This window comes from Sorex araneus, chromosome 6 (assembly GCF_027595985.1).
Source record: "Sorex araneus isolate mSorAra2 chromosome 6, mSorAra2.pri, whole genome shotgun sequence".
NCBI lineage: Eukaryota > Metazoa > Chordata > Mammalia > Eulipotyphla > Soricidae > Sorex > Sorex araneus.
The window spans coordinates 57,574,402-57,590,276 of NC_073307.1; the positions used below are offsets into that span (position 1 = coordinate 57,574,402).

Here is a 15,875-nt window from a genome sequence, read left to right on the forward strand (position 1 = left end):
ACGGTGCCCCCGAGCGCGCACCCCCAGTTCGCACAGCGCCCCCCAGCGCCCGCGCGAGCACGGAGCCCCCCCAGCGCGTATCCCCAGTCCGCACAGCGCCCCCAGCCCGCACCCTCGGGCGCACGGCGCCCCCAGCGCGTACCCGCAGTCCACACGGCGCCCCCCAGCGCGCACCCCCTGTCCGCACAGCGCCCCCCAGCGCGCACCCCCGCGCGCACCCCACCCCCAGCCGCGGGCGCAGGCGCAGGCGCAGGCGCGGGCCGCGCGGGCGGGATGGGGACTGCGGCGGCGGCAGCGGCTGCGGCCGGGGAGGGGGCGCGGAGCCCGAGCCCCGCCGCGGTGTCGCTCGGCCTGGGCGTGGCGGTGGTGTCGAGCCTGGTGAACGGCTCCACGTTCGTGCTTCAGAAGAAGGGCATCGTGCGCGCCAAGCGGCGGGGTAGGCCGGCCGGGGGTGCGGGGGGCCTGCGGGGCGCGGGGGTGCGGGCGCGCGCTGGGAGCCCAAGTGGCCGGTCGACCCTATAGGTGCGAGCACTGTCGCCGCGCCGCGCCTGAGCGCGTACTTGGACAGACTCGGGCTCTGTGTTCCTCCCGCCGCCCCCCAGGTGTCCCCCGACGTTCCCACCCCATCCGAGAGAAGACACGGGCTGTGTCTGCGTGTGGCCCGGCCCGGGGCCGCCGGCAGGGCTGGAGAGGTGCGGGGGTCCGGGGGCGAGGGCGCCTGTCTGTCCGGGCCGAGGCCGTTGTTGGCACTGGGTGGAGCCCTGTGCGCCGGCTGATTAGAAGGCAAACCCTACATGGGCCACCCCCAAGGTGTTTCTGCAGCCCGGGCGTGGGAAGGCAGCGTCCAGCGTCCCCCGGATGGTCAGGTGCAGGCGGGCGCCTGGGGAAGGGTGAGAGTCTTCCCCCAGCACCGACTTCACTCAGCTCAGGACCCTTGCCTAGCTCTCAGGCCTTGAGCCCGCAGCGTCTTCAAGGAGACACGGGGTCTGGGTGCCTGAAGAATTAGCATTCCGGGCAGAGGGCCCAGCACCCCCAGGAGGGACCCCCAGCAGAGCTGTGAGCAGCCCCTGAAAACCGCTGGGTGTGGCCCCAAGAAGAACCGAAAGAATCAGCCCTTGAGGAGGGCGGGGTAGCTGGAAACACAGACACTTGCCTCAGGGTCCCCCTTCTGCCCTCCGTGTGACCCTGTGGTGGTGGCCCCAGCACCGGCAGCCAGAGAACTGTCCAGCCTGGTTGGCTGAGTATGGCCAGGAGTAGCCAGCTGGGCCCTGCAGCGCTGGGACACAGTGCATGCTTGGGGGACCGTGTGGTGCCAGAAATTGAACCCGGGCCGAGTGACCCCGTACCATCTTCTAGATCCTCTCTTTCTTTTAAAATTCATTGTGGGAGTCTTCCCAAGCAGTGGTCAGGGACCAAGGGGGGCCTCCCAGTGAGTGGGCACCAACTCTTTGCACAGTTGAATTCCAGGGCCTGAGGAGGTGCTTCCAGAGCGCTGGGTCCCTAAGGCTACAGCCAGTGACATCCAGAGGCACGTGATGACAGAAATCTAATTTAGGGCATGTGCCCGCACCCCTATACTATCTCCCTGGCCCCGTTTTCCTTTTCTTGTTCTTTTGATTTTGGATTTGGGGCCACACCCTGTGGTATTCAGGAGCTAACTTTCAGAGGTGCTGTTGGGGACAGAACCCCGGATTCTCTGAGCAGAACTTGAGCTGCAGCTGGCCAGTTTTCTCGTGGAGACCATAGTTCTTTCCGCTCCTATGAGTATAAGTGCCCAGGTGCTACTATAATTACATTTATTCGGTGCCCGGCCAGTACAGACACGAGTCTAAGCTCTTTATAATCTGACTTAGTCTAGCCAATCGCTTGATGTGCTTGATAACATTTTGCTGTTGTTATTTTTTGTTTGGGGGGCTACGCCCATGGGTGCCCAGGGCTGACTCCTGGCTCTGCCCTCAGGGAACACTCCTGTTGGGTTCTGGGGACCATATTTGGTGCCCGGGATCAAACCTGCGTCAGCTGCATGGAAGGCAAGCGCCTCTCCCGCTGACTATTGCACCGACCTTTCTTTAAGAACTGAAGTTTCTTCTCTGTGCCTGCCATTCTGTGAATCGCCTTCCTGCCGTGAGCGGTTCCTTCCCTACCAGGATGCCCTTGGCAAGATTCTTGTGGTCATTGTTTTCATCTAGTGGGAGTGGAAGTGGGGCTCCAGGGGCCAGGGGTTGGCACTTAGGGATCTTGGTGGACTCATGATGGCAGCTAGAGGACATCAACTTAGCTTTGACAGAAGCGGGAAAGGAGGCCGGAGAGGTGCTCCAGCTGCTGGGTGGCCAGGGCCTTCTGGCTCGGTGCTTAGCACCGCGCGCTCCCCCGAGCCCTTGGGAGCGACTCCCAAACTCGGAGCTGGGATTTAGCCTCTGGACACTGCTGGCTATGTCCCGCCAAAGCAAGGCCCACAAACACAGAACAGCATGAGGAAAGGAGACCCAGAGTGGGCCTGTGCCCTGCAGAGCTCAGCTGGGCGCCCACAGGAAGTGGGCCGCCAGGACCTGGGCCTGTGGAATGTGGGGCGGCCACTGCCGGCAGGGTTGTCCATGATGTGGGTGTTTGCAGTCGAGTTTTGGAGCCTGGGGTGGTGGGGGGAGACAGGCGGGGAGGCCGACTGCCCAGATGACTGGTCAGTGCTGCTCCGTGCCTTGGCCTGCACCCACGGCCTCACCACACAGTCCAGGAGAGGGGGTGCCTGCATGTGCTGCCGAGACAAGGAACATGTGTGTGGCTGTGGATGTGTGCGCATGCATGTGTGAGTGTGCGTGTGTGCGCGCATGTGTGGATGTGTGCATGAACGCACATGCTTTGTGTGAGCGTGAGTGCACGTATGGACACAACGCTCCCAGGCTGGCCTGTGTGACCAGGGTGAGGAGGGGGCGTGCTAGAGGGCTCCTAAGGGCCCCAGTTCCTCAGAGCTTGATCACCTGCTTCCTCCTCTGAGTAAGAAAGAGAACCCGAGTTCCTGCCCAACAGCGACACTCGATCTGAGCCCTACACCCCAGGCACACCTGCGGACGAAACTGAGCTGGCGCCAGCTGTGGTCTGAGCAGACGGTCCCTGGTTCTGTTAGCACGTGTAGAGCACGGGGAAGATCGTGGCCCTCCCGCCTGCCCCGTCTGGAGACTGGACGCTGACCCTGTCTGCCCCCTCACAGTCTCTAAGGACACATGAACTCTGAAGTTTGGGCACGTCCCTGTTTCTTACCCCCAGGCGGTCAGATGCCCCCTCTGAGGAGCTGCTCCTGACTTGCATTTCCCCCCACCCCCAACTCCATTCTCTTGGCTCACTGGGGGCTAGCGGGGGTCAAGAGGAGGGTGACCACCCCAGGAACCCAGAGGGAGCAGGGGGCCGGAGAGGACCGCAGAAAGGGTGCTTGCCTTGCTCACGACAGACCTGGGTTTGATCACCGGCATCCCATAGGGTCCCCAAGCCCCGCCACCAGTCATTCCTGAATGCAGAGCCAGGAGTAAGCCCTGGGCACCCCTGGGTGTGGCAAGAAAGAAAAAGAGAAAGAGAGAAGCCAGGAGTGCAGGCAGGGCTGGGGGTGGGGGTATCTGAGGCTGAGACCCCACTCAGGCTGTTCTGCAGCGTCAGCCTTGCCACCCTTATCCCGGGCACAGCCGGGTGCCAGGTCTTTGGCAAGTGTGCTCGCCAGGGCACGCATTCAGCTCAGCGTGCCTCTCTCTGGCTTCATGAATGGGTTTGATTGTCATAGCCATTGTTGTCTTCTTGTTCTTCGTGTTCTTGTTCTTCTTCCTCTTCCTCCCCTCCTCCTCCCTTCCCTCTTCTCTAAAATAATACTCTCTACTGAATACCCTTGCACATGCTTTGTGGATCCTTTTCATTGGCCAGCTGCCTCCAATTTGTTGCTAAGTGGTGAGGCTTTTCCAGCCCGCCTCTACCTATATATAGCTGTGTTTCCTGCCCATATATAGCTCTCTAGCTTGGTTTCCAAAAATGTCCTCTGCCTGCCGCTCCCTGCGGCAGTGCCAGGTCCTATCTCAGTGAGTGGAGCTTTCCACGGGGGCTTGAAATGCTTTAGCCCTCACTTGGGGCACCTTCGCCTCAGGGCCTTTCTGGAAGTCCTGAGGGCAGCCCCTGGCTTGGCAGGTCCGACCGCAGGAGTGGCAAACACTGGGCAGTTATAAATAGTTGTTGCCTGTCCCAGATGCAGCCACCTTGACGTCTGCCATCTGCTGGGTGGGTATGGCCTTGATCTCTCAAGGAGAAGGAGCTAGAGGGAACTTAACTCTGCAGTTAAGACCAGCCTAAAGGGGACCAGAGCGATAGTACAACGGGCTGGTGCTTGCTTTGCCTACCCAGGTAGGCTGACCCGGGTTTGATCCCGGCACCCCATAGGGTCCCCTGAGCCCCACTAGAGGTGATCCCTGAGCACAGCCGGGTGTGGCTCCAAATGAAAATCCAACAGGCACCCAAAACTCCCCCGTCACCTATGTCATTCGTGAGCCCCAGCTGTGCTCTCCTGATCCGAATTTTCTCTTTTCCAGGAACCTCGTACCTGACTGACATTGTGTGGTGGGCGGGCACCATTGCAAGTAAGTTCCCTGGGCCTGTCTGTCCGGCAGGGTCCTTGCTATGGCAGTGCCAGAGCGGGTACAACGCGTCTGGCCAGAATCTAGCAGGCATGGGGGGGTGGAAGGTATATGCCCCCACTTCCGGGAGGCACAGCCTCTGCTCCCCTGCCTGGCTCTCACCTCACTGCAGGTTGGCTGGCCCTGGGCCACAGCCAGCACAAAAGCCTCCGCTTCTCTGGGTCTGCTTCCTGGGGTACGCGGACTTGGTCCCCCATCGGCTCTGAGGTCCTGGGCCGCTGTGTTAAGGCACAGAAGGAAATCAGACTCGAAACCTGGCAGTATGGGCAGAGGGAAGGGGGACGGGCGGGGGCAGCGAGCTGGCCGCCATATGGGCAGGAATTCCAGAACTCCAGAAATCCTTCCCCGGAAGCTCCCTCCCTGCTCCCCAAGGGTGGCCCAGCCCCAGGCCGCGCAGCCACACAGGGCAGCCCTGGCCACAGGAACCAGCAAACAGGCTCTTTAGGGAGAGAGGAAGCCCAGCTGTTCCTGGCCCCCAGTGCTGGCCTGGGGGGAATGGCAGGAGGGTACCCCCTCCCCTCCCCAGGTTCCTTTCACTGGCCCACAAACAAATGGACATGTGAGAGATTCGCAAGAGAAAAGGCCATTTCCTGTACGTGACCCAGGAGAGAGAGAACAGGGTGTGTGAGATCAAAGCAGCCACTTTGGAGTTCTGAGGCAGAGAGGCCATAAATCTGAAGAATAGACAAGGACAGAGAAGTGCTGGAAAGTTCTGGCTGGGACAACTCTGCAGACCCTGTGAATGCGGCTTCTGGCACTGTCTTTGTGGATACAGAGTCTCTGCAGGAAGGGCACCGAGGAGCAGAAAGGACGGGGTGGGAGGACATTCCCGCTCTGGGAGCACGGAGAGCATTGGCAGTTCTTTCCTCAGGTCAAGGGGGTCAGTGTGCGGCGTCAGCCCCCTCAGAGTCCAAGGGGGCCACAGATGCTCTGGCCTTGCACCTGGCCAGCACCTGCCTGCTTCCCACTAGCAGGGTGTCAGCCCTGCCTGGTGCAGCCCCTTCCTCACCCACCCGCACTGACGATGTGCCCGTGATTCTCTCCACAGTGGCCGTCGGCCAGATTGGGAACTTCCTGGCGTACACGGCCGTCCCCACTGTGCTGGTGACACCCCTAGGTGCCCTTGGAGTGCCATTTGGGTGAGTGCGGGCTCTGGGACATGGGGCCGAGTGCGTGGTTTAGAGCAAAATGTTTAGGCCTGGAGAGAAGAGGGCCAAGGCACTTGCCCTGCATGAGGCTGACCCCCGCAATTCTCAGCACTGCTGGGAGTGACCCAGAGCTCTGCTGGGTCTGGACTTGCTCACCCCCACCTCTAACCCTCCCCCTGCCCCCCAAAAAAGACAGAATAGAGGGCTGAAGAGAAAGTACAGTGGGTAAGCAGTGAACACACATCCTATCCCAGCACCACATATGGTTCCCCCAGACCCACCAGGAGTGATCCCTGAATGCAGAGCCAGGAGTAAGCCCTAAGCACCAACGGGTGTGGCCCCAAAACTAAAAACCTAAGAGTAGAGCTCCCAGAAGACTGAGTGACACCACTTATTTTTTTCAATTGAATATCCATGAGATAGACCACTACAAAGCTATTCATGATTGGGTTTCAGTCATGTACTGGTCCAATGGGGCCGGACTTCGCGCCAGGCTGTTTTCACTCAGGGCGCCCCAAAGGGGGCCAGGTGAGAGCCTTCCCCACCGCCCCAAGGGACCCAGCCCCGGCAGCCAACCTCGACTACCCAACCGCCGCCATGCTCCAGGCCGCTTTTTGGACACATTATAAGACACTTCCTACCCATTTCCCATAATTACCACACCATATTTGATGGAGTTCAGACAGTAGGCAACAAATCATAAATATATATATGTATACACACACACACACACACACACACACACACACACACACACACACCTCTCACACCTCACACCTCTTGGAGAGCCCAGCAAGCTTCTGAGAGTATCCTGCCCACACAGTCAGAGCCTAGCAAGCTACCCGTGGCATATTCAGAATGCCAAAAACAGTAACAATGGATCTCATTCCCCTGACCCTGAAAGAGCCTCCAATCATTGAGAAACACGAGTAAGGAGAGGCTGCTAAAATCTCAGGGCTGGAAGGAATAGAGACATTACTGGTGCCCGCTCGAGTAAATCGAGGAGCAATGGGATGACAGTGACAGTGACTGATCCAACATCCATCCCTCCACCAGTGTACACTTTCCACCACCAGTGTCTCCCATTTCCCTCCCACCATCTCCCAAAACTCTCCCTTCCCCCTCCACCTGCCTCTATGGCAGGCACTTTTCTTCCTTCTCTCTCTCCTTTTGTGCATAATGGTTTACAATATAGGTATTAAGAGATCATCATGTTCAGGGCATTCAGTATTTTTATCAAGAAGGTAAGGCTGGGGTAGCTTTTTTAACTGGTTGGCAGCTTTGGGATATCGACACGACTGCCAAGGTTTCCGAAATTAGAGGAAGGTGGGGGAAACTAGCCTATCCCAACTCCGAGAAAGCCCTCAGATTTCAGTCACAAAACCTGCATACCCCAATTTTCAGCAGATTGTATTTCACTGAGGTCTATCCAAGACGGTGGAGACTGGCCAGGAGCACGGTGGTGATTTTGAATTGTGGAAGCAAGTGGCTGCCAGAGGCTCTGCTTGGGCAGGCACCAGGCTGACCCACTCCCCCGCTTCCAGTTTACCCTGGTCTTTTCAGCCTTGTGCAGGTCTAAGATTAGAGGCTTTTGATCTCTTTCTAGATTTATTTGTGGGTTTCTGAAGCAAAGTCAATAAATGAGCTTATATAGCAGAGCCAGAAGTGGTTTGTGGGCATCGCTCCTACATACCTAACTTTTGGCCATTTAATTTCTTGGGAAACTTGGTCCCAAGTTATTGGGTCCGGCCAGAGGCGCAGTGGCAATTGTGGGGTATCAGGAAGCCTTCAGTTTCTCATGCACTTGTCCCACAGATATAGGATGACCTGCTGTCGGCACCACACCCCCAAAAGACCCCACTTCTTAGCATCTATCCCAAGAACACAAAACCATTAGTTTGAATAGCTCTGTGCTCACCTCTGTTCACTGCAGTGCTGAGTACAATAGCCAGAATATGGAAACAACCCAAATGTTCAATGACAGATGGGTGGCCTACATACATAATGGAATATCATGAAGCTTCAAGAAAAGCTGCAGTCATGCAGTTCACTGCAACCTGAACGTTTGCATAGGGTGTGAGATATGGAGCAGGTCTCTTTCTGCATGCAGCTGACTGATTTTCCCAGCACACTTGTTGAAGAGGCTTCCCTTGCTCTGGTGCATGCACTCGGCTCCTTGGCCATAGATCAACTGGCCATAAATCCAAGGGGTTTATTTCTGGGCTCTCAATTCTGTTCTGTTGGTGTGAGAGTTATCTTTTTCCAATACCATTCTATCTAGATTACATTAGCTTCGCAGTAGAATTCAGTGTCAGAAAATGCAGTTTCTCCTATCTTTTTTTTTTTACCCTTCAAAATAGCTTTAGCTATTCAGGAAGATTTTTTTGCTCCATGCAAATTTTATTAGTCTGTTCTAGGTCTTTCAAGAATGTTATCAAAATTTTTATGGAAATCGCATGAAATCTGTCTCTGGTGCTTTGGGTCAGATGGCCGTTTGACAGTGTTAACTCCTCAGGATCATGCATGTGGGGTCAAACCAGGGCTCGTTCCATGCAAAGGAACCTACTTTAACCCCTGTACTCTCTCAAGCTCCCCATGTTAAGTATTTTGACTGTCACTTTTTCTCAGAGAGGGAGCAAACTGGCGTGCTCTGGGCTTACTCCTGGCCCTGCACTCAAGAATCATTCCTGGTCACAAGGGTCATTTTACTGTAGCTATGAATGGAATTGGCATGACATTCCTAGGTGTTGAAATAACTTTAAAAAAAATTCCCCATCTTCCCTGTTCATAAAAACTAAGTTAGAATTTTTAAGTGATCATGAGGAAAAGATGACTTTTGGAGCTGCAGCATTCGCAGCGACAGCCAGGGGCCTGATCATCAGTGTTAAGGGTGAACGATTCTTTTCCTGCAGGTCCATTTTGGCCTCTTACCTCCTGAAGGAGAAGCTGAACATCTTGGGAAAGCTGGGGTGTCTGCTCAGCTGTGCAGGCTCCGTGGTGTTGATCATCCACTCCCCGAAAGCTGAGAGTGTGACGACTCAGGCCGAGCTGGAGGAGAAGCTAACCAACCCAGGTAAGGGCCCCGCTGGGACCCCCACATCAGCCTTCCCGGTCCTGGGAGCAGGGTGCAGTGCCCAGTGGGCTGGCTTGTGTTGCCCTGCTCCTGGGGGCCATGGCCGGGGTATGCGCTGTTCACACCGCCTGTCTCTCTACCCAGTGTTCGTGGGCTACCTGTGCATCGTGCTCCTCATGCTGCTTCTGCTCATCTTCTGGATCGCGCCAGCGCACGGGCCCACCAACATCATGGTGTATATCAGCATTTGCTCGCTGCTGGGCAGTTTCACCGTGCCTTCCACCAAGGGCATCGGGCTGGCGGCCCAAGACATCCTGCACGACAACCCGTCCAGCCAGCGCGCCCTCTGCCTGTGCCTGGTGCTCCTGGCCGTGCTGGGCTGCAGCATCATCATCCAGTTCAGGTACATCAACAAGGCACTCGAGTGCTTCGACTCGTCCGTGTTCGGCGCCATCTACTACGTGGTGTTCACCACGCTGGTCCTGCTGGCCTCCGCCATCCTCTTCCGGGAGTGGAGCAATGTGGGCCTGGTGGACTTCCTGGGCATGGCCTGCGGGTTCACCACTGTCTCGGTGGGCATTGTCCTCATACAGGTGTTCAAGGAGTTCAATTTCAACCTCGGCGAGATGAACAAGTCGAATATGAAAACAGACTAGGGTGTGGGGCGAGGCCACGGGTGAGGGGGGACTTGAGGAGCGAGAGACAGAGGTGGGGTCTGATCCTCATTTGGTGGGAAGTGGAAGAGACTAGAAATGTGGTACTAACGGTGCCTGTACTGGGGACAGGGGGTCGTGGTCAGTCCCAGGCCGGGACCTGGGCACTGGAGTTCTCTCTCCCCGAGAGTCTCTGAGGAGGGGGAGTTCTTTCATTCCTGTGGAAGCTCTCATTAATTCTCTTTCCTTTCAAAACATTTTAGCATCAGAGTGGAGACTGTAGCTGGGCTCTCTCTGGTTAAGCTGGGCGGGGGCTCCCATCTTCCTTGGATGGCAACTTTGGAAAAGTGAACGTGTCCTAATTGTGCTAGTTTGCTTCACATGTGATCACATTCGGGTACAGCATCCAAATAAGAGGCAATACACACTCAGTGGTTTCTCACCCTCTGACAGCTCTGCCACACCCCCTGCCCCTAGCTCCGAGGTATTTTAATTCCGAGCAGAGTGAGAGGAGTGAAGGGACTGACTGGAAGTGGCCTTCGCTTTGCAGAATGACTGTTCAGTAGCTCAAAGCAATTCCAGTGCCTTTATCACTTGAACTATTCACTTACTTTGACTATTACCGTGCGTGTGCTCTCTTAGAGTAATGCAGCATCCCTCAGCTATGCTTTGATATTTCACTCTTGGAAATAGAAAGCGGTAAGAAAGAATATGTTCATCTGTTGGGGGATAACCAAGACCACAGGGGCAATAGAGCAAACCAATACTTGTAGCATGTGTAGTCCCAACTGGAAACAATCGATTTCAGTAGCATGAGTATGAGTATTTTATTCACATTCAATCTGTGTAACTGGGATCCAGTATCAGATATCTCCACATCTCCTTCCACAAGCCTTGTGACCACTCTGAAGACATAGCTTCTTTACCTTAATAATGAGCCAGTCAAATGGGATATATATATGTATATATATATGTATATATATATATATTGAGTCTCCTAAAACACAGGGACAAATCATATGTATACTGAGTTCCCTAAAACACAGGGACAAATCATATGTATACTGCGTCCCTTAAAACGCAGGGACAAATCAAAAGGTACAGGCAAACTCAGGCGAGTTTCAACTCTGTGATTTGGAAACACACATCAGGAGTTTTCAGAGGAATTCATAGCCAAACTGAAAACAATGACTTGAATCTCTCCCTGCTCTTTTGAACTGGCAGAGACTCCATCACAGTAGAATTTCCAAAACGCAAAGCCATCACTCATTGTACTAGTATTTGGAGAGAAGCGGGCACTGGCTGTCTGCGTGCAGTAATGGCTCATGTGCCGTGATGGAAAACAGATGCACGGTCATGCTAGTGCTTCAGAAGGAGACCATGTGCTTCTTGCCGTGTCTGACCTGCAGAGAGAGCTGGGCATGCTGAAAGAGGGGGTAGGGGTTTCAATTTGCGAAGTCAGAGCACAAAAACTGAATAATGCCCAGCTATAATTACCAAGGCGGGGGGGGGGGAGTGGGGAAAATGTGTTTTTAAGGCAACAAAGAACATTTCTAAACCCCCTTGAGTATTTCCTAAAATACAAGAGGCTCAATAAAATGGGGCTGGATGGGGATGGTTTAACATAGCAGAGAGATTAATACCTCTCTGAATCGAGGTCTGTGTCCTGACCATGGTCTGCCCATGACTCGTATGCTGAGTGCAACAAGGTTTTCTTTAAATGTGTTTAATGTCATATTAACTGATAACAAATGCTCAATAAGCCCCTTACTCTTTTTATCAGCTTCCTGAAGGGTTGCTTTTTAATCAGTATTTTTTGGAATGCAGACCTTAATTTATAGAATTGAACTTTCTGAAAATGTAACAGTATCAATATCCTTTTAGGTGTATGCATAATTTCCTAGGTAAGACATTTTATTCCAAGAACACACGTGGCCATATAAGTAAAAAGAGAAAGCTCATGAGTCGTATGGAAATGATCGTGTCTGTGAAACTTAGTTTTAAAATGCGTCTTTATTAGAGTGCACTATTGTTTATTGATTATGCCATGGATACCTAGTAGTGGTATTTCTGGGTGATCTTCCAAACAAAATCTGTATTGCTAGCTCACCCCCTTTTTGAAAGTCCCAAATAGTTAGACTCCCCCATGTTTGCTTCTATCCAGCAGATCATTTTGATAGGTGCCATACGTTTTCTTCATTATAAAGTCACATTCATTCCATTCTTGGGCCGAGTATAGCAGGTAGGGTGATTGCCTCTCGTGTGGATAGCCCAGGTTCAATCCCTGGCATCCCATGTGGCCCCCTGAGTACTGCCAGTAGTAATTTCTGAGTGCAGAGCCAGGAGTAACTCCTGAGTATCACCAGGTGTGGCCCAACGTATTTTTATTTTATTTTTTTTTTTTGCTTTTTTTGGGTCACACCTGGCGATGCACAGGGGTTACTCCTGGCTCTGCACTCAGGAATTACCCCTGGTCGTGCTCAGGGGACGATATGGGATGCTGGGATTTGAACCTGGGTCAGCCACGCATGCAAGGCAAACACCCTACCCGCTGTGCTATCTCTCCAGCCCTTGTTTTTTTTTGTTTTTTGTTTTTTTTTTTTTTTGCTTTTTGGGTCATCACTCCAGCCCCCCCAACGTATTTTTCTTTTTAATTCATTCCTTTCTTTGGGCTGGAGCTATAGCACAGCGGGTAGGGCATTCGCCTTGCATGCGGCTGATCTGGGTTCGATTCCCAGCATCCCATAGAGTCCCCTGAGTACCACCAGGAGTAATTCCTGAGTGCATGAGCCAGGAGTAACCACTGAGCATCGCCAGGTGTGACCCAAAAAGCAAAAAAAAAAAAAAAAAAATCATTCCTTTGTTTGTATTTCAAGAAGTGACTAACCTCAAAGCAAGCAAGCAACATGACCAGCATTCTTTGTGGCCTAAATTTCAGATTTAATGCTCTAGCGTATTATTTCTAATCTAATCCTATTTTACACATTTCTGTTTTTATTATTTTTTTGGAATTGCAGTAACAACAAATGCCTCAAATCAATACTGTGGGGAGGGGCTGCAAAGGGGACGAGTCTCCTCTGATTTCTGGAAGTACATCTGTGTGAATATGTTCATCATTATACTATTCTTTGCACATGTAGCTGACACCTTAGGGGGAAGCAGCAAGGCTTGGACAGTGGCTTAGAAAGTGCCCAGGGCAAGTATGACGCCCACAGTTCAAGCCCCAGTTCAGGGGCATATGCTGACCGAGTTGGTCCTGAGCTTTTCTTGAAAAGGGGTCTCTGGAGAGGAGAAAAAATAAAAACTACAAGAAAACAGGGGAAAAAATCAAGAAATGTCTACTAATTGTTTCTCACACTTCATCTAAAATCATGCTTCCAGTAATATCACTCAGATTTCTTCTGGACACTTCCTGGGCCTTCTCCCCTCCTACTTGGAGGTCCCATCTGAATCTTTGCATGAAGGGAGGTGGCTTGCGTCTCACTCACTGGCCGTTGCTCGTTTGGGGTTCCAACCCACACCCAGCACAGAGCTCTCTGCGGGGCCTTAGCTGTTCCATATAACACTCGATGTCTGCGCAGAAAGCTCGAGGGAAGGACCAGCAGCTGATCCTGGAAGAGGAACGGCCCGGCACTGGGACTCTCATGTCATCACTGCCTTTTCTCATTTGTTAGCGTATCAGTAAAACAGGCTCTGCTGCACATTTGATAGTCAGACACGAGCTTTCCCTTCCTCTTGTTTCACTTCCTGCAGCCCCTTTCTGCAGGAGTTGATGTACTTATTCTGTGGGTTTAACCTCAGTTTCTGTTGAACATATGTCTCTGCATTGCCCTCCCGCGCCAGCTAGCTCCTAGTCAGTGATGTGTTTGCTGGCCAGTTCCTTATGAGACCTGGATAAGGCTTGGGGACCCCTTTCTCCTGGGAGAATGGGCACTCAGGTCCACAGAGACAGGGTGTTGGGGAGCACAGACTAATACTGTGCATCTCGATTCCTGGGCTGGGGAGGGGGTGTCTTTTCTAAGCTGCTACACTAGTCTTGCAGATGCAAGAAAATACATCTGTGGTCTCCTCTCTGAGGCCGACTTGATCCTGATTTTGGCTTCCTGGGACCAAGTGAGATACTGCCAAGAGAAGAAAACTTCGTGGAGATCAGTTTGCAACTTTCTGATTGGCCAGGGTTCTGACGGCATCATCTTGGCTACTGTGCCTGAGCCCAGGGAAGTCCTTCACCCATCCAGAGAAATCTAGTTCCACTTACTCAGGGACCAAAACCGGACAGGGCTCCCTCAGTTGTCAGGGGTTTTCGGGCCCAGCACCGCCCACAGGCTTTCACCTTGCACTCATCATTAGGGACCTGTGCACTTGAGCCAGTAAGAGAAATGCTCCTTTGGCCCACTAGTCCAGCAGAAAACCGTTCCATCTTACTAAATACCTCGCTTCTCTGTATTCCTCACTTCCACCTCATGCTGGAGGTGGATTTTTAAGACTCTGTCCTTTAGCTTTTCAGTGATTTTTCACATCCAGCCAGATTCTTATACCTCTGTCATATACTTGAAAAGCTTAAGAATTATAGGAGCGGCAGCTGAAAGTTCGGGCTTGGTAGCTCCCCCTTGTTTCCTCCACACTTTCCATGTGCTTTTCAATGCAACCAATGACATGTCTTTTAAGGAAATGTAATTAGGGATTAGGGAAGTACTATTTAAAATATACCCAGTGAGGTCAGAAGCAGAGTGCTGGGTGCAGAGCAGGAGCCAGGGAGATTAGGGTGTTCTTTTTCTGTTTCTCCTTGAATCGTGCAACTATCGGTGAGTCACTTTACCTTTCTGTGCCTCAGTTTCTCTACCTCTCAAGAGGTGGGGTAGTTCCCCAAGGCCATGGTTTCGGTGCTCCTGTACTCAGCGTGTGCGCTGCTCCCTCAGAGTGCTCCTGAACAACGAAGCAGGTATTCTGCCTTCTCAGGACCAACCATACACGTGTGGCTTTAAGCACTGAGCAAGCGAAGGGAGCACAGGCTTATAGAGTGTGTGATTCCATGAAGCTTTAATTCTCTTTCCTTTTTTTATCTTTTTTTTTTTTTTTAAAGGAAGGGTTTTATACATTCTATTGTAAGATGTGGAGCTCAAATAGGGGTTTTTTAAGGCTGTGCTGAAAAATAACATTCCACTGTTCTGGTGAGTTTAGTAGACGTATCTCTGTAGGCCAGTTTGTGCTCTGCAGCGCCCGGAGGCACCTGTGAGCCAGATCGACTCCTTTGCCTGAATTTGCAGTGAGTGACACTGACCTTCTGGCTTCTGAGCGACTCAACCCTGGTCATGTGGCTCCCTGCATGGGCATTGCAGATTTCATGAAAAATATTTTTTGCCAGAAAGTGGGCTGCGATCATTATAGGGAGGTTTGTTTTTCTTTTTAAAAAGGTTATAATTATTTAAAAAAATAATAAATTTAAAAATAATAAAATTTTAAAAATTGAAAAAAAAGGTTATAAACCAGTTATTGGACTGGAAAAAAAACACACACACAAACAACAAATGGTGTGTGACAACTCTGTGGCGAACCACAGTGCCTGGTAGCAGGTCTGCAGTGCCCAAGCCACTCATGCCAAAGGGTCATGTTGAAAAGTTCAGAATCTTGCTGCTGTTGTTGTTGTTGTTGTTAGAATTTGTTCCTAACCCCCTTGTGAGTGTTTTTGCACTTTGAAAAAAAGGAAAAAAAGGGTACTGTCTTAAAGTAGCATTTCTGAGTATTTTTGCCTTTTAAAATAACTTATTTTATTATTGTAAGATGGAATGTAATCATGAAATGACAAGGACTTGGTGAAAAATGTAAAATGTTGATTGGTGGCTTAAAAGGTATTTTATGTAAATGTATCAGGGGCGCTTCCAATTAGCATCCATGCACACGTCCGTCAGTGGCCAAGACTTGCTTAGATTTTGCTTTTTAGAAGTAGTCCTAGCATGTTGTAATTGCCTTATGTACATAAAAAGGCTATTTATTAAGTTTTCCAATAATATTTATTAATCTGTGTGTTTTAAAATAAAATAACTCCTTTCTAGCTGAACATTGTTTGCTTGTTTTTTACCCTTCACTTGAAATGTTTCCATATCACCCTAAGTCCTCGATAAAAATTTCCAAGTTTAGGGGCTGGAGCGATAGCACAGCAGGTAGGGCGTTTGCCTTGCACTCGGCCGACCCCGGTTCGAATCCCAGCATCCCATATGGTCCCCTGAGAGTAATTCCTGAGTGCAGAGCCAGGAGTAACCCCTGTGCATCGCCAGGTGTGACCCAAAAAGCAAAAAAAAAAAAATTCCAAGTTTGTTGTTGTTGTTATTGTTTTGGG

At 51.9% G+C, this 15,875-nt stretch overlaps 1 protein-coding gene across 1 annotated transcript; it reads left to right on the forward strand.

The window, feature by feature from the left end:
* The first annotated feature begins 267 nt into the window (after window positions 1-267).
* Window positions 268-15,596, forward strand: NIPA1 (NIPA magnesium transporter 1). Its single transcript, XM_004617566.2, has 5 exons — window positions 268-436; window positions 4,560-4,607; window positions 5,713-5,803; window positions 8,725-8,885; window positions 9,030-15,596. Exons 1-5 carry the CDS (start codon window positions 274-276, stop codon window positions 9,539-9,541), a joined length of 975 nt encoding a protein of 324 aa, XP_004617623.2. The 5' UTR covers window positions 268-273; the 3' UTR covers window positions 9,542-15,596.
* The last annotated feature ends 279 nt before the right edge of the window (window positions 15,597-15,875 follow it).

Bases quoted from the DNA above. Each gene is read 5' to 3' on its own strand.
- NIPA1 (XM_004617566.2), top strand. From the start codon at position 274: ATGGGGACTGCGGCGGCGGCAGCGGCTGCGGCCGGGGAGGGGGCGCGG. The intron at 437-4,559 runs GTAGGCCGGCCG...TCTCTTTTCCAG, and splicing joins CGTGCGCGCCAAGCGGCGGG to GAACCTCGTACCTGACTGAC. The intron at 4,608-5,712 runs GTAAGTTCCCTG...TTCTCTCCACAG, and splicing joins GTGGGCGGGCACCATTGCAA to TGGCCGTCGGCCAGATTGGG.